The sequence below is a fragment of the Mustela putorius genome, unplaced genomic scaffold, assembly GCF_011764305.1.
Source record: "Mustela putorius furo isolate JIRA1106 unplaced genomic scaffold, ASM1176430v1.1 tig00000095_pilon_pilon_pilon, whole genome shotgun sequence".
In the NCBI taxonomy this organism is placed as follows: Eukaryota; Metazoa; Chordata; class Mammalia; order Carnivora; family Mustelidae; genus Mustela; species Mustela putorius.
In genome coordinates this window covers 15,397,093-15,421,516 of record NW_025421280.1, presented here as the reverse complement: position 1 = coordinate 15,421,516, position 24,424 = coordinate 15,397,093, and the positions used below count along the sequence as shown (strand labels likewise).

The 24,424-nt window shown below is 36.8% G+C and overlaps 1 protein-coding gene across 4 annotated transcripts in view; it reads right to left on the bottom strand.

Moving 5' to 3' along the window:
• DNAH12 (dynein axonemal heavy chain 12) overlaps positions 1–24,424 on the bottom strand; it is a 220,384-nt gene that overhangs the window by 101,712 nt on the left and 94,248 nt on the right. For all 4 annotated transcript variants that reach the window (XM_013053186.2, XM_013053167.2, XM_013053173.2 and 1 more), the window contains 9 exons: positions 23,136–23,319; positions 22,870–23,010; positions 18,685–18,768; positions 17,991–18,179; positions 11,464–11,583; positions 8,712–8,900; positions 7,454–7,605; positions 3,145–3,283; positions 1,521–1,687 (listed from right to left, as the gene is read on the bottom strand). In XM_013053186.2, the coding sequence (XP_012908640.1) occupies positions 1,521–1,687; positions 3,145–3,283; positions 7,454–7,605; positions 8,712–8,900; positions 11,464–11,583; positions 17,991–18,179; positions 18,685–18,768; positions 22,870–23,010; positions 23,136–23,319 (1,365 nt within the window). The remainder of the gene's footprint in view (positions 1–1,520; positions 1,688–3,144; positions 3,284–7,453; positions 7,606–8,711; positions 8,901–11,463; positions 11,584–17,990; positions 18,180–18,684; positions 18,769–22,869; positions 23,011–23,135; positions 23,320–24,424) is intronic.

The window sequence follows — 24,424 nt, the reverse complement described above, 5'->3', positions numbered from 1 at the left end:
TCAGGTCATGATCACAGGGTTCCTGGATTGAGCCCCATGTCAGGACCCCTGCTCAGCAAGAAGTCTGCTTCTCCTTCTCCCTCTGCCTCTCTCAAATAAATAATTAAAAATTTAAAAAGAAAGTAAGAAATATATAAATGGCTCAATTTAGCTGGAACCACTAAGATCAAAAATGTGCTTATTACTGATAGGCCATTAAGACTTTTAACACTGAAGTTCTTACAAAAAGGGGGCAGGAGACATGGGAGAAATCTATATAGTCAGTCTTTACCAGTACCTCTAACAGGAAGTATGAAAATATGACCTGGTTTTGGGCAATAATCTTAATAACTTTCAGAGGGAGCTTGTTAAATAAATTATGGCAGGATCCACACAATTAAATTATATTAGAAGCTTACAAAATAAAAAAATAAAAAGCCAATAGAATGAGACAGGTACAAATAAGTCATAAAACATTGTGTAATAGGAGTCTACTTTTTTAAATAAAAATATGTTTGTATAGAAAAAAAAAACCTTGAAAGAATAGGGAATACACTATTAACAGTAGTTATCTCCTGAAGGCAGGAGTCCCAGGTATAATAAAGTAATAACAAAAGTAATAACAAAATGAAGGAATAACAAAAATTATTTCTGAAATATGACTTAGCTTCAAAATTAGTCTACTCTTACCTTACATTTAAAAAAAATCATGTATACTAGGGAGTAGAAAAGTATATATGAGGAGGAAATGAAGAACTATTAAATCCTAACTAAAAGATACAATGTCTTACATGTTGGTAACTAATTATAGCGTCATAACAATGGGATGGAGGGTGGGTGCCTAGGTGGCTCATTCAGTTCAGTATCCACTCTTGATTTTGGTTTATGTTATATTTTGGGTCATGAGATCTGGCCCTGCACTGGACTCTGCACTCAGCAGGGAGTCTTGTTTAAGTTTCTCTCCCTCTACTTCTCTCCCCTCACAGCACGTGTATACATTCTTTCTCTAAAATAAGTAAATCTTTAAAAAAAAATGGGAATGAAGGGAGAGGAAGAGTTATCTATGGAATTTATGTCAAAACCAAGCTATCTCAAGGGTACAGTACTCCCGAATAGTCACAGAAAATACAGAGAATTTAAAATGGCAGAAACATAGAATGCTGATTATGATTATGGTTGAAGCCTACCCACAAGTTCTCCACTCTGGGAGAATAGTACTTTGAAAGATATAATCGGTAAGTTATTTTCAAGGATTGAAAATAATAGTTGAAAAGGAAAGAACTTATTCCATTATTGGATAAATTCATTTCTTATACTGGGTTATTCATCCCAGTAATCTAATTCACACATTCACAGGAAAGAATGTCATAAAAAAGTACAGAAAAGTCTTCCAAAAATTTCTATATAAGAAAATCTGAATAACCATTTTCTTCTATCAGTACCTTGAAAAAATGTATTACTTTGATGTGAGAAACTAAAATTGAAAAAGAGAACAAAAATGATTTCAGCATGGCTAATTAAAACTCCAGTTAAATAGTTACCAGTGCCCACAGTCAAAAAATTGTCGTAGCAATTCAATAGGAGGTTGAGCTCCATATTTCTCCAATGCAGGCATATTCATGTCATCTATAAAAATTACACACTTCTTTCCCATTGGTGGTCCAAAAACTCCTTTGCGTCTTTTATCCAGTCTAGCCATAATAATATTCTAAAATATAAAGAAGAAGAAGAAGAATATTTAAAGCCATTCTAAACACCAGGAGAAAAAGAATTTACAGTCTATATAAGGAAATAATGTCAGGAAGCATTATGTGTGTGTTTACATTTACTCATTTTTAGGGTGATATCAAACCTTTTATTCAATATCAAAGAGCATTTATTGAAATCCTTTTATGCACTCAGAATTGTTATATACAGGGGTGCCTGGGTGTCTGTCTTCAGCTCATATCAGGATCCCAGGGTCTGGGGATCGAACCTTATGTTGAGCTCCCTGCTCAGCAGGGAGCCTGCTTCTCCCTCTCCCTCTGCCCCTCTCTGCACTCATGCACATGCTCTAATAAAAAAAAAATTCCTTAAAAAATTATTATATACATGCATATTTATATTGCATACAAACACAAAATATTTTCCTTGTTGGATACCCCAACATCTCTATTAACTTTAACTTACTCAACATCTAAAAACCCTGATCTAAATTTGTCAGATTTTGAAATTAAGGGAATTCTACAGGCTTAAAAAACCAGAAATGAGCCCCATAATTCAGGTGAGAATGGACATGAATTTAGGCATGGATGATTAGAATAGTAACTAGAAAAGGTCTCACGTAGAACTTTCAAGTTGGCACAAAGAAGAGCATGAACAACCACATGATTCCTGTCACATAAGGTCATACAACAGTCCATGGCTTGAAAGACCTTTCATGGACAGAGAGTCAGTAAGCAGCAAATGTCCTGAAGGATCGTCTAGGAGAATCTAGAAGAACAATTGAAAGTTCTCACTCTTTTTCTACCCACCCCCCAGTCTCTTCTCCAGTTAAGAAAGCAACCGTGGCTTCTTCTTGGGCTTATAAAAAAGATGACAAAGCTCAATAATCCAGTATTAATGCAAAAATGTTCCCTTGAATGTGGTTCCAACATTACATGCTCTTGGAAATTGTCAGTTAATTGGTGTGTCTTTTATCCTTTGTTTTTTTAAATAGATATGTTTAAAATATACCTCAGGAATTTAATGAATAAAAACGGGAACATAAGATTTTTTAAATGTTCTCTTGAACTTTTGTCCTTAAAACTTTTCTTTAAAGATTTTATTTATTTATTTATTTGACAGAGAGAGAGAGAGACAGCAAGAGAGGGAACACAAGCAGGGGGAGTGGGAGAGGGAGAAGCAGACTTCCTGCTGAGCAGGGAGCCTGATGCGGGGCTCGATTCCAGGACCCCAGGATCGTGACCCAAGCCGAAGGCAGACACCTAACAATTGAGCCACCCAGGCTCCCTGTCCTTAAAACTTAAGTTATAATGCCAAAAACAAAGGTTCTGAAATTTCATTTAAACTTATAGAAGACTTACACAGCTGCTTATTTAATATACAAATTTTAAACACTAATCAAATAAGGCAAAAAAACCAAAAATGTTAATTATGGACCCATGTTTCTGGCTTTAAACTAACCTGAACCTGGTTGGCACTGGTCCGTGCAGAGAAATTAACATAAAAAGGGAAATACTGGTCCTTTTCCAAGTGATTCATTAGTTTGTCCTTCACATACACTGATTTTCCTGTACCCGTCGGACCCACGAAAAGCAGTGGCCTTTATGAAAACAATGAACATATCATTAAAAAAGAGAAAAAGCCAGAATACCATTTCTACTACAGAAGGATGAAATTTGTTGAAAACTGAAGTAATGAAATCACCTTCATCTAAAGATTCACATTTTAATCTACCACTGTTATTTCATGTGAGACCGGTGAAAGTGACAATTGGCACACACTTTTGCTTCCTTTTACTGAGACTTTAGTAGTAACAAACTATTATCTGGACAGATGTAACATTTCTATACTCCAAAAACACTCATAAGCAAGTAATAACATGTTTTGCTTTTCAGCAAAGAAAGCTAAAGTTTGTCTCCTTAGAAAAGCAATGTACTCACACTTTTTATTTGGAGGTAGAGGCAAGAGGGTGCAGTGTGGAAGAGACAAAAAAGATGACATTAAGACCAGTTTAGGCTGTTTCAGAGTTACCAAAAACTAGGTGACAGTGAAGTCTAAAGCTAATAGTTACATTATACATGTTGATAGAACTTTAGAATCTAAAATAGCATTTTAGAATGGCCTTTAGAATCATTTGTCCAAAAGCAAACTCTAAGGAATTCTCCATTCAGTGGGGCCTCAAGGCAGGGCTTCTCATTCCTTTTTTTTTTTTTTTTTTAAGGTTTTATTTATTTATTCGACAGACAGAGATCACAAGTAGGCAGAGAAGCAGGCAGAGAAAGAGGAGGAAGCAGGCTCCCCACCAAGCAGAGAGCCCAATGCGGGGCTGGATCCCAGGACCCTGGGATCATGACCTGAGCCGAAGGCAGAGGCTTTAACCCACTGAGCCACCCAGGCGCCCCAGGGCTTCTCATTCTTGAATGATCATAATTAATTTAAAAAGGAAAAAAATCCTCTGAATTTACAATCACAGAACTCTGGGGAATTCCAGTTTAGAAATACTGTTTACTGATTAAAAATGTAATACTGACCATTTAATGGATAACTTGGCATCACCCAATACACAAAGACAACACAAGTACTGGAGCTAAAACTGAGCACCAGAGGTCATCTAAGTGACCCAAATTATGGTAATACTAATTTTAAAAATTATCATCGAAGTACAAACATAAAATTAAAGTTCTTTTAGAACTACAGTGGCCCCTGAAAGTTCACCTACATGTTTCAGTCTGATTAACAGTTGCCTTATGGAAAGTTACTTATTTAAAAAATTTTTAAAATAAAATACTATGCTGAACTGGGGGCCCAGGGACCAATAGAAGAAATTTTTAGACAGTGTTCAGAGAACCTGCAAACTTGGATGACAAAGGGTTACATACTTACTTTTACTATCTTAACTAAAATGGAGCAATTGTATCAATCGTACCTGTGTCTTTGTCATTAATAGAAATCACAGATATTATTCTAAATATTACAATGGTTACAGATATCTCAAAAATATCACTTACACTTATTATTCCTTTGAAATTACGATAGGCATCAGACCCACTCATAGACTGTATTAAGGTGTCAGTAAAGCAGCATATGTATTACTACCATAGCTCAAATCTGTTAATCAAGTCAAAAAATGGGCAGAAGACATGAACAGACACTTCTCCAAAGACATACAAATGGTTAACAGACACATGAAAAAATGTTCAACATCATTAGCCATCAGGGAAATTCAAATCAAAACCACACTGAGATACCTTACCTTACCCCAGTTAGAATATAGCAAAAATTGACAAGGTAAGAAACAACAAATGTTGGAGAGAATGTGGAGAAAGGGGAACCCTCTTACATTAATGGTGGAAACGCAAGTTGGTACAGCCACTTTGGAAAATAGTGTGGAGATTCCTCAAAAAGTTAAAAATAGAGCTACCCTATGACCCAGAAACTGGATATTTATCCCAAAGCTACAGATGCAGTGAAAAGGGGCACATGCACCCTAATGTTCATAGCAGCAATATCCACAACAGCCAAACTGTGGAAAGAGCTAAGGTGCCCTTCAACAGAAAGAATGGATAAAGAAAATGTGGACCATATACACAATGGAATATTACTCAGCCATCAGAAAGGATGAATACCCAACTTTTGCATCAGCATGGACAGAAATGGAGGAGATTATGCTGAGTGAAATAAGTGAAGCAGAGAAAGTCAATTATCATATGGTTTCACTTATTTGTAGAACATAAGGAATAGCGTGGAGGACATTAGGAGAAGGAAGGGAAAAATGAAGGGAGGGGGAAACCAGAGGGGGGAGATGAGCCATGAGAGACTATGGGGTGGGAGGATGGCGAGCCTCGTGGTGGGTACCAAGGAGGGCACAGATTGCATGGACCACTGGGTGTTAACACACAAACAATGAATCATGGACACTACATCAAAAAACCAATGATGTACCATATGGTAACTAACATAACACAATAAAAAAAAATGGAAGAAAAATGTGTTTAATATTTTAATGTATTTCAATAAGTCCTTTCTTTTGTAACTATTTGTATGTATTCATTTAAAAGCATTATTCTAAAAAATTTTTTTTTAATTTTTAAAAAGCATTATTCTGGCAAATGGTTCATGGCACAGAACCATTGCAAATTCTCAGAATATGCAAGTCCATTCCTTGCCTTTTTCTTTTCAATATTAGCCTCGAAATGAAAAAATGTAACAAATAAGCACTGAGTAATGTACAGAACTGCTGAATAGCTATACTGCACACGGGGAAACTAATATAACACTGTATGGTAACTACACTGGATTTAAAGTGGTTTTTTTTTTTTTTAAGATTTTATTTATTGATTTGTCAGAGAGAGAGAGCGAGAGAGAGAGCAAGCACAGGCAGAGTGGCAGGCAGAGTCAGAGGGAGAGGCAGGCTCCCCGCGGAGCAAGGAGCCCGATGTGGGACTCGATCCCAGGACACTGGGATCATGACCCAAGCCGAAGGCAGCTGCTCAACCAACTGAGCCACCCAGGTGTCCTGGTGTTTTTTTTTTTTAATGTGTGTGTGTGTGTGTGTGTGTGTTTTATTAAACACGATAAAATTGTCAGAAAATTCACTAAGAAACAGGTTCTTCTTATTTCTAATATTTATTTATTACTTATTTGACAGAACGAGAGAGCACAACCGGGAGGGGGCAGCAGAGGGAGAGGGAGAAGAGCAGGGAGGTTGATGCAGGGCTTGATCCCAGGCCCCTGGGCTCATGACCTGAGCCAAAGGCAGCTGCTTAACTGACTGAGCCACCCAGGCACCCCAAGAAACAGGTTCTTCATAAAAAACAAATCATGACATTCATGCATATTATATGTTTCTCTAATAACAAGAATGTTATTAGGAAAGCTGGTATGACTATGTCTACAGCACATGCCAGGCTTTTGATCAGTTTCATGTCATCTTTGATGTGCACTTCTAAGTCTGAGATTTCCACTTCATCTTAAGTTATGAAGAACTGGCTTAGGACATACCTGAGAAATGCTAAATGGGAGAATGTGGATCATAGTTGATACTCAGGAGCAATACAAAACATTTAAGGTAGAATGCTTACCTATTTATTGGTAAATAGGTAAGCAACTGACTTTTAGTCTGCTGTTACTAATACAATAAATATAAGACACCAAAGTATGGCTGCTAGTTTTTGGTGTAGGCAATAGAAAATCTGGATTCTAGGTTTTCCACTAGTAACAGAGGTGACTATTGGCATGTCAATTAGTTCCTCAGGGTCTGTTATCTGAAAATGGGTGACCTCCAAGTTTACTTCAAAAAGTCCTATGATCTAGGGCGCCTGGGTGGCTCAGTGGGTTAAACATTTGACTCTTGGTTTTGGCTCAGGTCATGATCTCAGGTTTGTGAGATCGAGCCCCACATCAGGCTCTATGCTGCCTCCTTGGGATTCTCTCTCTCCCTCTGCTCCTTTCTCCCATTCTCTCCCTCTCTTAGAAAGAAAGAAAGAAAGAAAGAAAGAAAGAAATCATATGATGCTATTAGAAAGGCACTGTTATATTTAAAATGCATGTCCATAACACAGTTTTTTTTTTTAAAGATTTCATTTATTTATTTGACAGAGAGATCACAAGTAGGCAGAGAGGCAGGCAGAGAGAGAGGGAAGCAGACTCCCTGCTGGGCAGAGAGCCCGACGCGGCTCGATCCCAGGACCCTGAGATCATGACCCGAGCAGAAGGCAGAGGCTTCAACCCACTGAGCCACCCAGGTGCCCCATATAACACAGTTTCTTACTTTGCATAGGTAATACTCAAATCCATTAGAAATGTATATCTAATTGTGTCCATTGTAGGGACTATGATATCTTGAATCTTCACAAGTTTTTCTCCTAAATTAGTGCTTTTAATTAATTCATTCCAATGGAGCCAGCGACCTCGGTTTTTCAACTACAAGAGAACATAAGTTTTAAAATATAACAATGTACTTGATATCAGAAAGGCTCTCTAACATACTGATATCATATTTGCTTTTCAAAACCTTAGTTTATCATAATAAAATCTTGTAGTAACGATTCACCTAAAATAATGTATATAACATTTTGTAATCTTAAAGTAGATAAATAAGCACCCATGAATCCACCACCCAATTTAAGAAACAAAAAATTTTCTTTGGATTAATTATCCCTCTGCTTCAGTGTAATGGCTGACATCAAAGAATTCCGATTTCCTGGCAAATTGTACATGTATATGGTATGTGTCTGGATGGTGGTAGTTTTGCATGTTTCTTTAGTAATTCATATTCTTAATTTTTTAAGTTTTAGATTTCATTTCTGCCACATATGCACATATTTTAGAGTCAGAACTTTTAAAGAGGTTAAGAAAAACAGCAGTTTCCCACTCTCATTTTTCTCTTCACCAGCCACTATATTTTTACCTATTTAAGCTGGACATTTGGGGATTCATCCCCAACTCAAAGATAGGCTTATGTTATTGCCTCCTGATTTTTTTGTTTTAGAGATAATTTTATTGTCTTCCCACTGTGACTAATGAGGACGAAACTCTCTCTTTCTGGTCATATTTTTAAAATTCTGTATTAGCATGGTGTTGGGAAAGATTCCTACACTTGTAGTCAAGAGAGCTAGATTCAAAGTCCTGGTTCTGCTAACCACTTGCCTTCCTAGGCTTGCCTCTTTATCTGTAAAGCCTGAGATTTAGAGTAAGTTGTACTTAAGGCTCTCTGCAGATCTTATGTCTCTGTGAAGTAAAATTTGCATGAATCAAATGATTATTCAGATGCCTGCAGTTTAAAAGAATCTTTTTGTGAATTTTTTAAAGTGGAGAAAATAGATTTAATTTAAGTCTATAATCTGTAGAAGAGCCCTAAAGAAAGTTTATCTACATGGTCCATAAGTTAAAGGTGGAGAAACTAAAGAGAAGGGACAAAAACGCCAACCACAGAGATCAAAACATCACTAGGATGGGAACCCGGTTCTGCCTTTCGATCCAATACTTGGAGTTTTAGAACTTACCATAACAAACATTTTATATCATACCTCATACATGTAGTCATAAACCAGACCTTTTTCATCAAACTGGCACTCCCATTTACCCACAGAGTCAGGCACTGGGTCGTATCCGTCTCTTCCCTGTATGATTGACCGTAGGAAAGTATCAAAAACGAACCGACCATTTGTATCACAACTTGCTCCAATGGACCAAATCAAAGAAAACATAAAGCTAGCCTATTGGTTTAAAAGAAAAAAAAAAAAGAAGTTTAATTTAAACTAATTATTTAAAAGAAATTTTTAACAAATTAAAATTTAACATATTAAGGGGGCCTGGTTAACATATTTGGAAAAGGCCAGGTCTGCAAGTGAAATGGAGCACAGCTAAGTCACAGAATTATTTCTCTGGCATTATCTAGCTAAATATAAAATGCCCAGGGGCGCCTGGGTGGCTCAGTAGGTTGAAGCCTCTGCCTTCAGCTCAGGTCATGATCTCAGGGTCCTGGGATCGAGCCCCGCATCAGGCTCTCTGCTCAGTGGGGAACCTGCTTCCTCCTCTCTCTCTGCCTGCCTCTCTGCCTACCTGTAATATCTGTCTATCAAATAAATAAATAAAATCTTTAAAAAATATATATATATATAATGCCCATAGCAGGTCCCCTGGATGGCTCAGTTGGTCAGGCATCTGACTCTTGATCTTGGCTCAGGTCTTGATCTCAGGGTTGTGAGTTCAAGCCTCATGTTGGGCTCCATGCTGGGTGTGGAGTCTACTTAAAAATAAATAAATAGGGGTGCCTAGGGGCTCAGTGGGTTAAGCCTCTGCCTTCAGATCAGGTCATGGTCTCAGGGTCCTGGGATTGAGCCCTGCATCGGGCTCTCTGCTCAGCGGGGAGCCTGTTTCTCTCTCTCCACCTGTTTCTCACTCTGCCTGCCTCTCTGCCTGCTTGTGATCTCTCTCAAATAAATAAATAAAATCTTTTTAAAAAATGAATACATACATACATGCATACATAACATGCCCGTATCAAATGATTTTATTTGATACGGGCATGTTATGTATGCATGTATGTATGTATTCTTCTTTAAGGAGTTTACTCTTGAATATATTCCCACCTGTCAAAATGATGTATGTACAAGAACATTCACTGCAGCACTGTCTGTGCAGCCAAAAATAAGAAGCAACTGTTTTCAATCGGGGTCTGTTTAATGAGATTATGTTGTGTATACTGGACTACATGGCAGCTGTTTAAACAAGTAACTCAGTAAGCATATGGATATAGAACAATCTCCAAGATATACTGCAAGAAAAGATGCAAATCGGTATGTGTAGTACGCTCATGTATAAAAATGTATTAAAGAAGAGAATGGATCAAATACCTCTAGCAGGCTACCTAAGGCACTGATAACAGTGGTTTCCTTGAGGGTGGCTATGGCATTGATATGGATAGAAAGCCTACTTTCAGCTTTTGAATTTTACTCTAGGTACATGCTTTATCCAGTTTAAGAAATCTTTCAAATGCACACACACACACACACACACACACACACATTATCATCAAATATATTTTTCTTTTTCTTTTTTTTTTTTAAATAACTTCTTACCCAATGTGGGACTTCATTACCACGATGCAGGAATTCATGACCCTGAGATCAAGGGTCACATGCTCTACTGACTGAGCCTGCCAGGAGCCCCTCAAATATATTTTAAGAGGAAATTTTTAACCAATTATCAATTTATAGTAGTCTTTAAAAGTAATTCTGAACCATTTAAAAATTTAAGGGAGTTTAGGCTTAACAATAGGATGAAACTATATATGGATAGAGATATAGACACAGATATAACATGAAGGTCATATATATAGGTCTATCTCTCTATATACAGATACAGATATAACATGAAGGTTATAAAAGTGAACTATTCCTAAAATGCTTTTATTTTACAAATAGGTAACACAGATAGGTATGGAACAATATTAAAAACTAGTTCTGTGACAGGCAGTTCCAAACTTTGGGAGAAGAAGGAATATAAATAAACTATGCTTCAAACATGTCTGTTCAATTTCTTCTAATAATGGTGAAAAGCAAGGAGGAAAGGTGGTGATGATCAGCAGGGAACCCTGGAATGTGAGATGTCTGAGGTAGAGGACTTTTTGTGGTGACAAGGTGAAGGGGAAGCACTGGGAGGGCACCACTATCACCACAGAGTAGAAGATAAGGTAGACTCAGTAAAGAAGATGAAGGTATTTCTGAATAAGGTGGCAAATAGGAAAGAAACACAGACCAGGGAAGAGAACCAAACACTCTTTCCTCTGGCTCCCTTAGAGTCCTGTTCTGTTGTCTTCTCTGACCTCTAGACATTAGCTACCTGAAGCCCTGACTCCCCATCTAGCAATGTGCTCTATGAACTCGGCTGGCAATGCTCCACCCAGCTGGTTGGATGCCTGTTTCTGGTCTCTTACAGCCAGATTTTAGCAGCCAACATCATGACTTAAACTTAAGACAAAATCAATTCACCTAAAGTTGTTAATGGATTAATACTAAGACACCTTATTGTTTATCAAATTATGATCTTTCATAAATAAGAAAACTATTTGGGTTCATTTGCATATATTTTACTTTCTTTAAAATTTTTTTAAGTCCAGGTTAGAATACCAGGTTAGGGCTACTTCAATGCCTTCAGCTATTCTTTTGGTACTCACCAAAAAACAGCTCTGGATCTTATGTCTTCTTCAATGCAATGATCACTTCCAGAGGCAAATTTTATTCTGCAAATAAAAGTCACATTAAGTATGAAACCTACCATAATCCAAACACGAATATGCTTGCTTGTAGGATCATTTTCCAGTACATTACAGAGTAATACTTCGAACAGGCGTGTGAGAGATACAACTGCATTGCTATCGCTTGTAGGAATCAGTTCCTGCAAAGTGAAAAGAGTAATATATTTACTTTCATCTTCTTTGAAGAACAAAAAAAAAACCACAAATATTTCATTAAAAATGACAAGTGTGGGTGAGGATGTGGAGAAAAGGGAACACCTGTGCACTGCTGGTGGGAATACAAACAGTGTAACCAGTCTGGAAAACAGTACGGAGGCTCTTGGAAAAAATTGAAAATAGGAGTCCCATGTGATCCAGTAATTTTACTTCTGGGTATTTACCCAAAGAAAATTAAAACACAAATTCAAAAAGATATAAGCACCTGTACATTGCAGCATTATTCACAATAGACAAGCTATGCAAGCAACCCAAGTGCCCATCGATAGATGAATGAAGAAGTATGGTATATATACAATGGAATGTTATTCAGCCTTAAAAAAAAGAAAGATCTTGCCATTATCAACAACTTGGATGGACCTACAGGGTATTATGCTAAGTAAAATAAGTCAGACAGAAAATGAAGTTAATGGAATGAATTTGTATTTTGGAATCCTAATTCTGGTAGAAGATGTAGACTAGACTAGAACAGCTCTATTATGTTGATTCGGGTGGGAGATTACAAAGGTCAGAACTGAGGCTATCATAAGAGGAAGGAGGGGTGGTCAGAGGAACCTGGGTGGAGAGAAGAAGAGAGGACAGAAAGAAGTTAGCAAGGAGGGAAAAGTCAATAGATGCTGGGGACTAACTAGTTGTGAAAAATATGGGAATAAATTATGGGAAGAAAATCCATCACTCATCAGAAAGATGGTTTTAAAAAAAAGAAAGATGGAGCCTACCTTCTATTATTTGCAACACATAGTATTAGAGTCTTAAAATGAAAAAATTTAAAAATGACTTTATATTTTCTCTCTGAAGACATTGTACAAAATTTTCATGAAGTGGAATTCATTTTCTCCTATGTGAATATTTTTCCAATCTCTAAAATAATATTTCTGGGTGAAAAAAATCTGCTGAATAGCCCTTTTCCCTTACCAATATACTTATACATAAGTATACTTATATCAATATACTTATACATAAGTGACTAATGTGTGTGAATGTGTGTGTGTACATGTGAGGGGTTTGAAAGGTGGTCCTCAAAAAGAGAGGCCCATGTCATATCCCAGGAACTCATGAACATGATCCTATTTGGAAAAGGGGTCTTGGAAGATGTAGTTAAGGATCTCAAGATGAGGAGATCATTCTGAAATATCTGACCCTAAATCCTTTTGGGAATCACACAGTGAAGAGACAGAGCAGAGGCCAGGTGAGCTTGAAGGAAGACATGGGAATTAACACAGACAGTAGGCAAGGAATGCCAAGAGGCCAAAGCTGGGAGATGTAGGAAAAGATTCCCCCTTAGAGCTTTCAGAGGAACCTTGGCTCTGCCAACATCTTGATTTCAGACTTGTAGCCTCAGGACTATGACAGAATAAATTTCTGTTGCTTCAAATCACCAGGTTTGTGGTAATTTGTTATAAAAGTCCTAAGTAACTAATATATCAAGTTTTCTCCTAAACTACTAAGAATACATGTCAATTTTAAAAGCCACATATTTAAAATACTTTTAAGATATGGAAAATGATTGGGAATTTTAAAGCTTTAGTTACCATAGTTTTATCCAAAGAGTTCAACAGGCACTCATTTTACCCTGGGTTTATTCAGGTATAACTTAAGCAATAGAAAACCAAAGGTGAATATGACCGTAATGGTGGTGGGTAAATCACTTTTAATTCTGCTATAAAAGTTAAAAACTAAAAGTATTTTTTTAAGATTTTATTTATTTATTTGTCAGACAGAGATCACAAGCCGGCAGACAAGCAGGCAGAGAGAGGAGGGAAAGCAGGCTCTCTGCTGAGCGGAGAGCCTGATGTGGGGCTCGATCCCAGGACTCTGGGATCATGGCCTGAGCCGAAGTCAGAGGCTTAACCCTCTGAGCCACCCAGGCGCCCCTAAAAGCTAAAAGTATTAAAACTACTATAAATGATGTTAATGGATACATGATCCAAATCAATGTTACTGTGACATCAATAGCATATGACGTGGAGGGGAACGAGGTAAAAGTGGAGATTTCTGGTATACAAATGAAGTTATTAGCTTAAAATAGACTGTTATAACTCTAAGATACTTTACGTAAGCCCCTTAGTAACCACTAAGAAAATACCTACAGAAATCACACAAAAGAATAAAAACTTATCAATACAAAAACAAAATAATGAAACACAAAAGAAGGCATCAAGAGAGAAAAGGACCAAAAAAAAAAAAAAAAAAAAAAAAGACAAACAGAAAACAGTTAACAAAGTTGCAATAGTAAATCCTTCCTTATCAAAATTACTTTAAATGTGAGCATCTTAAATTCCCCAATAAAAAGAGCAGCTGAATAGCTGAATAGATGGAAAACCAAGATTCAATTGTATGCTGTCTAGAAGTAACAATAGGCTGAAAGTGAAAGGATAGAAAAAGAGCCTGATAGATTGAAGTAGTAATCAAAAACTTCCCAGAGAAAAGTCCAGATGACCTCAGAGCTGAATTCTACCAAACATTCAAAGAATTAATACCAATTCTTCTTAAACTCTTCCAAAAACCATGGGCACCTGGGTGGCTCAGTGGGTTAACTGTCTGCCTTCAGCTCAGATCATAATCCTGCAGTCCCAGAATTGAGTCCTACACTGGGCTCTCTGCTCACCCTGCTCATTCTCTCGCAGTCTCTCTCTCTCAAATAAATAAAAATTAGAAAAAAAAAAAAAAACTCGTCCAAAAAATAGAAGTGGAGGAAATACTTCTAAGCCCATTTTTCAGGCTAGAATCACCCTCATACCAAAACCAGATAAAGACATCACAAAAACAGAAAATTATAAGTCAATATCTCTGAGGCATATAGAAGCAAAAATCCTCAGTAAAATACTAGCAAACTGAATTCAATTCACCAAAAAGATTATATACCATAGGGCACCTGGGTGGCTCAGTGGGTTAAGCCGCTGCCTTCGGCTCAGGTCATGATCTCGGGGTCCTGGGATCGAGTCCTACATTGGGCTCTCTGCTCAGCAGGGAGCCTGCATCCCTCTCTCTCTCTCTCTCTCTGCCTGCCTCTCTGTCTACTTGTGATTTCTCTCTGTCAAATAAATAAATAAAATCTTTTAAAAAAAAAAGATTATATACCATAACCAAGTGGGATTTATCCCTGGGATACAAGGGATATGCAAATTAATCAATGTGTTATACACATTAACAAAATGAAAGACAAAAATCACATGATCATCTCAATAAATTCAGGAAAAGTATTTAACAAAGTTCAACCACCATTTGTGATAAAAACAAAAAACAAACAAACAAAAAACAAACAAACAAAAAAACCTCTCAACAATAGTTGCCTGGATGGCTCAATTGATTAATTGTCTGCCTTCAGCTCAGTTCATGATCCCAGGGTCTTTGGATCTAGTCAAATTGGCCTCCTTGCTCAGTCAGGAGTCTGCCTCTCCCTCTGCCTGCCACTTCTCCTGCTTATGCACTCTCTGACAAATAAAATCGAAAAAAAAAAAAAAAACCTCAACAAAATAGATATAAAGGGAAATCTATGCAATAAAATAGAGGACATTTATGAAAAGCCCGCAACTAAAATCATAATCCATGGGGTAAAACTGAAAGCTCTTCCTCTAAGATTTGGTATGAGGCAAGGATGCATACTCTTACCACTTCTTTTCAGCAAGAAGTACTAAGTAGAGCAATCAGAAAAGAAATAAAAGGCAACCAAATCATAAAAGAAGTAAAATGATTTCTATTTGCAGATGACATGATCCTATATGTAGAAATCCCTAAAGATTTCATGCAAAAAATAAATAAATACCTTTTAAAAACAAACCAACTCAGTAAATTTACAGAGTACAAAACCAACATACAGAGGGTGCCTGGGTGGCTCAGTTGGTTAAGCTTCTGCCCTTGCCTCAGGTCATGATCCCAACCAAGATACTGGGATCGAGTCCCACATCAGGCTCCCTTCTCAGGAAGAAGCCCGCTTCTCCCTCTCCCACTCCCTTTGCTTGTGTTCCCTCTCTCACTGTCTCCCTCCCCATCAAATAAGTAAGTAAAACCTTAAAAAAAATACAAAAGTCAACTGCATTTGTTTACACCAACAATGATCTATCTGAAGAGGGAATCAAGAAAACAATCCCATTTATGATTGCATCAAAAAGAATAAAATACTTAGGCATAAACTTAACCAAGAACATGAAAGACCTGTATATTAAAAACTATAAAACATTATTGAAAGAAATTGAACACACAAATAAACGGAAAAACATCCTGTGTTTACAGATTGGAAAAATTAACATTGTTAAAATGCCCATAGTACCCAAAGTGATCTACAAATTCAATGCAATCCCTATCGAAATTCCAATGGCATTTTTTTCAAAAATAAAAATCTAAAATTTGTGTGGAACCACAAAAGACTCCGAATAGCCAAAATAATCTTATGAACAGAATTGAAAGTATCACATGTCCTGGTTTGAAATTACATTACAAAACTCCAGTAATAAAAACAGTATGTTACTGGCATAAAAATAGACATAAAAACCAATGGAACAGAATAAAAAATCCAAAATAAATCCAAGCATATAAAGTCAACTGATCTTCAACAAGAACAAGAATACACAACAGGTGGCAGGGGGTGCACCTGGGTGGCTGAGTCACTGGAGTGTCCGACTCTCGGTTTTGATCTCATAATTCATGATATCAAGCCCTGTGAGGGGCTGCACGAGCAGCTAGGAGGCTGCTGAAGCTACACTCTCTCTCTCCCTTGCCCCTCCCCCTTTCACGCACACATTCTCTCTCTGAATAAATAAAGCTTTAAAAAAAGTACACAATGAGAAAAAGACGGTCTCTTCAATAAATAGTATTGGGAAAATTGGATAGATACATGTAAAAGAATGTAACTGGACTCTTATTTTACTTCATACACCAAAATCAACTCAAAACGGGTTCAAGACTTAAATGTAAAATCTGAAACCATAAAAATCCCTGAAGAAAACGTGGGGGAAAAGCTCCTAAACATCGACCTTGGTAATGATTTTTTTGGATAGGACAAAAACTCAGACAACAAAAGCAAAAATAAAGTGGGACTATATCAAACTAAAAGTTCCTATACAGCAAGGGAAATGATCAACAGAATGAAAAGGCAGCCTATAAATTGAGGGAAAATATGTGCAAACCCCATATCTCATAAGGGTTAATATTCAAAATATACAAAGAACTCACATAATTTAATAGCCAAAAAAACAAACTATCAAATTTAAAAATTTGCAAAGGACCTAACCAGACACTTTTTCTAGAGAAGACATACAAGGGGCTAATAGGTGTATAAGAAGGCATTCAAAATCACTAATCAGAGAAATGCAAATCAAAACCAAATATCACTTCACACCTGTTAGGAAGATTATAAAGAAGAAAGGTGACAAATCTTGGTGAGGATGTGGGCCAAAGAGAACCCTTGTGCGCTGTTGGTGGGAAAGTAAACTGGTACAGCCACTGTGGAAGATCTTCAAAAAGACTAATGATAGAACTACTTAGTGATCCAGCAATCCCTCCTCAGGACATAAAATCAGTACCTCAAAGATATATCTGCACGCCCATGCATTATTCCCAATTACCAAGATATGGGCACAAACTGTTGATGGACAAATGGATAAAGAAATTGTTCTATAAATACCTATAATGGAATGTTATTCAGACTTAAAAATAAAAGAGAGATCCTGTTATTTGTAACAACATGGATGAACTTTAAGACATTATGATAAGTGAAAAAAGTCAGATACAGAAAGGAAAAAATTGCATGATGTCACTTATATGCAGAATCTGAAAGTTGAAAGCATAGAACCAGAGTAAAATGGTGATTACAAGGTTTGGTAGGGAGCGGGTAAAGGGAAGACACCAGGTGAAGGGCACAAAGTTGTACTTATATTTAAAATTATAAATTATAAAATATATTTTATATATTATATATCATGCTATAAATAATATATAAATAAAATATAAAAGTATAAATTATCAAATATTAAAAATTTTTAAATGAAACCTAGTTATGTTTGTACCAACCAGAGTACAAACATAACTAAGGGGATCTGAATAAGATCAGTTGGTAGTATCAATGTCAGTATCCTTGTTGTGATACAATACAGCCTTGCAAAATGTTACCATCAGGAGAAATTGGGTTAAATTGTGCATGGGATCTATTATTCTTAAAATTGCATGTGAATTACTGATTGTCACAATAAACATCCCATTTAAAAAAGTGTATACCAAATGTTTAAGGGGAAACTGATTTTAGTTATTCATCCTACTATTGTGACGTTAGACTTAATGTCAAGTTGAATGGAAACTAAAGAAACCCGAACAGGTCAGAGAATTACAGTGTTACCTTGCAGTTTCTCCTACGAAGCTTTAAAGCGGGCTTTATCAACCAGTCAAAAAGTCCTTTCAGGAGAGCCTGATGATCTGGTTCCTGCAGAGGTCCTTTCAGGGAATTCAACCACGAGGACACAAGTGGTTCCCATCCCAACTGTGACGGTTCCAAATAAATCATGCCACAGCGGCTTACGGTGGCTGGCTAGAGAAAAAAGACGTTTTCTTTTTCCAGTGTTGCTCTTGTGCCACTGGCCCTTATCAATCACTTCCTTGAACAACCTATGCGGCCTTTCATGATCCAGCTCCTGTCGTCCTCTACAGCCTCACATACATTAGACGACATGTTTGCAGTTACAGTTCCTCAGACACATCATGACTTCAGGTCCTTACATGTCATCTTGTCATGATTTGGAAGGCCCAGCCCCAACTAGAGAAGTGTTACCCCTCAAAACCAGATCAAACACTCAGACATTTTTCCATGGTCGTCCTCTACCCATTCCCCTCCTGGACACTCACCTGCTCCATATTCTTACTTACGTGTGGCCATATAGTGGGATTATTTATTAGCATGCTTCTTAGCCTCCTTAAATACACTGCGTCTTGTTCATCTTAGTATTCCTGGGGCCTAACTGGTCTTCTGAGGCATAAAACATACTTCCTGACCAAGCGAACACACAAACTACTGTTATATTAAAATATGAACTTACTGAGGCCTGGGAAAGGTCCATTGCTTCAAAGATGAGGCTCATTTGAGGGGACATCTGAATGATTTCTCCACTCATAAGGCAAAGCTAAAAGCAATTATTTTTCAAATGTTTATTTTTTAAAAACTCAAACTTCTCAGATAAAAATTTATTCTATGTATAAGATAATGTATACCCTGTGATATAATATCATAAGTATTAAAACAGAAGCCAGAAAATTGTAATTCTAGGTCTAGCTCTGTCAGTTACTGGGTAAACAAATACATAACATCTCTGAGTCTATGAACAGGGATAATTTCTCCTCCATAGAGAAGGAGAAATACATGACAGGAGGCAGGAGGAGAAATACATGACATACTGCAAAAATCCTAGACAAATCTCAGTTCTTATTATTAATAAAATTACACAAAATGCTCCAGACCTTATAAAATTGTCAGAAGACCTCTTTATTAGTAAAAAAGAGAAATTGAAAACAGAGAACAGTATGAACACTCAGGTACCCATCTCCTGGACTTAACTGATGTTATTAACATTTTTCCACATTTGCTTCGTTTTTTAAAACAGTATTTTGAAGAGCATTATGCATACCATGGTATTTTACATCCAAATTGGTCAATATTTATCTTGCAAAAGTAAGGAGTTTTCTATGTGACCACAATAACATTATCACAGCTAACAAAATTACCAATAACTCCCTAATATCATGTAATACTCAGCCACTACTCAAATTTCCTCAGTTGTATTAGAAATGTCTTATTCAACTGATTCTTCAAACCAAAATTCAACCAAAAAGCCATCTTATCTTTTCAATCTCTTTAGCTTCTCCCTTTGGAATTATCATTAATTTTCAATAATTTTAATAATTAGTATTGTTGAAAAAAATAGTATTGTTGATATTCCAAGTTAATTTCATTAAGTCTTTTTTTCAGTTCTTCCTCTTCACTTATTTATTTTTTTTGAATTTAAAAATATTTAGAATTTTATTTTATAAATATTACTTAGAACTTTATTTTTTTTTTTAATTTTTTTTTTTTTTTTAGTGTTTCTTCTCCACCATCACCACTGCAGTCCCAATTTTGTCCCTATCTAGTTATAGGTCAACAAGGCAGCATTTAATATTCCTGGACCTCTTTTTTTTTTTTAAGGATTTGAACCAAGGCAACCTGGCCTTATAGTCTGTGCTTTTATTATTCTTTTTAAATTTTTTTTTTATTAACATATAATGTATTATTAGTCCCAGGGGTACAGGTCTGTGAATCGTCAGGTTTACACACTTCATAGCACATACCTTCCCCAATGTCCTAGACCTGTTTCTTCTCTATAAAATAAATGAATGGTCTAGAGCTGGAGTGTCTAATATGTTAGCCAGCAGTCATATGTGGCTATTTATAATTTTATCTAATTAAATCTAATTAATTGAACTAACGAAGCAAGTTAATCTTTAGTTAAAATTAAATAAAATTTAAAGTCAGTTCTTCAATTGCACTAAGCCCCATTTTAAAAAAGATTTAATTATTCTTTGTTTTTTATTATATGGTAGTCACCATACAGTACATCATTAGTTTTTGACGTACTGTTCCATGATTCATTGTTTGCATATAACACCTAGTGCTCTATGCAATATGTGCCCTCCTTAATACCCATCACCAGGCTCACCCAACCCCCTAAGCTCCTCTCCTGTAAAACCCTCAGTTTGTTTCTCAGAGTCCATAGTCTCTCACGGTTTGTCTCCCCCTCTGATTTCCCCCCTTCACTTTTCCCTTTCTTCTAATGTCCTCTATGCTATTCCTTATGTTCCACATATAAATGAAACCATATGATAATTGTCTTTCTTTGCTTGACTTATTTCAATTAGTATAATCTTCTACAGTTCCATCCATGTATATGCAAATGTTTGGTATTCATCCTTTCTGATGGCTGAGTAATATTCCACTGTATATATGGACCATATAATCTCTACACCCAGCATGGGGCCTGAACTTACAACCCTGAGATCAAGAGTCACATGCTCTACTGACCAAGCCAGCCAGGCAACCCTGTACTAAGCCATGTTTCAAATGCTCAGTAGCCAGCCACATGTGACTAGTAGCTACCTTCTTAGACAATGCAAATATTTCCAACATCACAGAACATTCTACTGGACAATGGTGGTTTTGAATACTTTTCATTTCCTACCAGATTATTTCAGCAAACATTCTATTTGCTTCAATTTTGGGAAGTCAAGTCAGTTTTCTCCTCACTCTCCCATGGTGTTTTCCAAATACTCTACCCCATCCTCTCTACCCCCTGCTCCTTTGACAGCCATGCTTGCTGCTATCACTCACCAGCAGCCAAGCATCCTCATCATTAACTAAAGCCTTTGATACTTGGCTCAATTTCTTTCTCTCTGTTACAACTCTGGCCTGATCCAGTGTCCATGAAAAGGAACATCTCAACATGGCAGCCCCTCAGATCCTTGACTACCTTTTCTTCACTTACTTTCTTCTCATTCCAGTCATCTACTTTATATACCTTGGAACCTTCTCTCCTGGAACACTACACAATTCTGAAATACTAAATCCAAGCATGCCCATCTCTGTCTGCAGCCTCCTATACAATCAGTGCTCTCACCGATCGACTCCTCCTACACTTGCTCTTCATCTGCATATCCCTCCTGTTTTCACTTCCCTCATTATTAAGCAGCTTTTGTTCTATGGTCTGGCACTTCTGGCCCTCTCATGCCAGTATCTTTAAAGTCTTTGTGTACTTCCGGTGTGGCACCATCATCTACACACACATCCAAGCTGCTTAGACTGTTAAGGGAAAATCCCTCAAAAGCAGACCTTGGCACTACTACTAATCCTCAGATAGGCTTCAGTGCTTTCTTAGGCAGCTCTCTTTCCCATTTTCCATTATAGGTAATTTAAATCATCCCCTTTTCTCCTCCAATATGCAATGAACCAGGGTCTACTATGTCACACAATCAATCAGTCAATCAATCATATAAAGGATTTGCCTTCCAATTTCCACTATCAAATCCATACATTTACCTATATCTACACCTATCCTTTCCTGCTTCCCTCTTATCCAATATGAGAAAATCCTCCCACCTGGCTCTGAATCAGACCCTTATTAGCGCCTCTCTTGTGAATCAATACTATTTCTTAGCTCAATCAATGTAACTGAAAGAAAGAATATGAATAAATGCTCAACTACCAAGGACAATGTGTTGGCATATTTGTTTGAATGCTAATTAATTTGCTTATTTAGTAGCACAGTTATTGCATGTGTGAAAATAAAGTATGATATATTCATATAGAATACTAATGTAGACATAAAAAGAATAAATAAAATGGAACTGCAACAACATTAATATCATAGATACCATCTGACCACAAGAAGAAAAACACTAAGGAGTAGGATTCTATATTCATGAACTTCAAGAACCAGAAAAACTAATTGATTAGAAGTCAGAATAGTGCTTGCCCCTGGGGGAGGGTGCACTGATTCAGAAGAACATGAATGAATCTTGTAAGTGCAAGAAATTTTATGCATCTTTATTTAAATGATGGTTATGAGACTGTACACTTAGGTTTAAAAAAGCACAGAACTCAAAATTAGTCACATTTTATAGTTTACATGTTACCTGGCAATTACTACAAACACTAAAGGATTTCCATTTTCTAGTTCTTTTGCATATTCCATGGCTTCTAAATTAATGTAGCACATACAAGCCCTGAAGCATTCAATATTTTCAAAAAGGAATTAGGCCCTTTTATTTCTTCCTAAAATATTAAGGTTCTGTAAGAAACCGTGAGCCTGGAGTCACTTAACAACTTAACATCTATTACGTTACTGTGCTCTCCTGCTAATGCAATGGTTTTAATACCTTTTTATTCTATAAAAAAAAATTAAGCAGAGGATTTACTACAGCATAGTTTTCATTGAACAGATAATTTATAAACTTTAATTAAACTTGCTGCATCCTTTATTTGAAATGCATAATCCTAGCCAATTTGTTGTTGAACATGTACCATTGCTTAAGCATGTCTGCACCTATTCTGCTTTTTATTTTTAAACTGTGGCAAAAAAAAAAAAAAACATTTTACATTAAATCTACCATGTTAAGCTTTTCTTAAGTTCACAGTTCAGTAGTGTTTGGTATAGTCACATGGTGCATCAGTTTGTTTTTAATTCTGATGGTTTTACCTTTTTATTGTCATCCAATACTGTATTCATGCTTTCTATCCACAAAGTGTCAATGGGACCATCGAATACAACCCATTTCCGGTCCGGTGTTTCTGACAAAGCAAATTCCCTAAAAGTGTTGGCTACAATACCATCAGTCCACTGGGGAAGAAAACAGAATTGGAAAGCTTCCTTTATAAAACTATAAAGTGATCATATTGAAAACATTTCATATTTCTTGGTTTAATGTACATTGTCACTAAGAGAATATTTATGTTGTAGATTACCTCATGAGACACTGGATCAAACTGTCCAAAAAGTTGGCCCATAGTAATGGATTTGGGGTTTACAGTCCGATAAATGACTTTTTCTTCCTCTCCATAGCCATGCTCATTCATAAGAGTCAGAGTGTCAGCCAGTACATGCAGAACTTTTGTCTTTGCAGCAAAAGGCTCTCCTACTAACATGAAACTATTAAGGAAAAGAATTATAGAAGAAGATTCTAAAAAACAATGGTAAATTATTTGTCTGTATACTGGTGTTTAAAATACTGGTATTTATAACTTTGAAATTTTATGAATTTTTCTCAGACATGAGGAGAATATTTAACTTCTGAACTGGTTGATCTCTAAAGTTCTTTACATTAATACCATCATCTACAGAAGAGAATATAACAAAAAAAAAAATCTCCAAGTGAAAACAAAAACTGAACACTCTTAAGATTAGAAAAGAACTATGGACTCTGAAAAACAATCTGAGGGTTTTAAAAGGGCGGCAGGTGGGAGGTTGGGGGAACCAGGTGGTGGGTATTAGAGAGGGCACAGATTGCATGGAGCACTGGGTGTGGTGCAAAAACAATGAATACTGTTACACTGAAAAGAAATTTAAAAAAAAAATTAGAGGGTGCCTGGGTGGCTCAGTGGGTTAAGCCGCTGCCTTCAGCTCAGGTCATGATCTCAGGGTCCTGGGATCAAGTCCTGCATCGGGCTCTCTGCTCAGCAGGGAGCCTGCTTCCCTCTCTCTCTCTCTGCCTGTCTCTCCATCTACTTGTGATTTCTCTCTGTCAAATAAATAAATAAAATCTTTAAAAAATTGGAAAAAAAATGTCTTGGGGCTTCCCAAGGAGAGAAGTGGGAAAGGTTCTTGTTCCTCAAGTATTTATTCAAGATTTTTATATTTTTATATGATAGAGAGAGAGAGAACACAAACAGGGGGAGTGGGAAAGGGAGAAGCAGGCTTCCCAGTGAGCAGGGAGCCCAATGCAGGGCTCGATCCCAGGACCCTGGGATCATGATCTGTGCTGAAAGCAGATGCTTAAGGACTGAGCCACCCAGGCACCCAGTGCTACACCATCCCTCCCTCCCCCCAGTTCCTCAAGTCTTTACTTGCTATAGTAGTCACTGGTGGTCTTTGCCAAATACTTCTGAATCTTCTCTCTCCTAGCACATAGGATTCCTTGCCCTCTTGTGGAAATTCTAAGTGACTAATGAGTAATAAGTAGGAAACATGGATGTTACTTTCTCAGCAGACATATCATTGCCAGTGAGGGAGCTTACAGAGCTCTCTCCTCACAGAG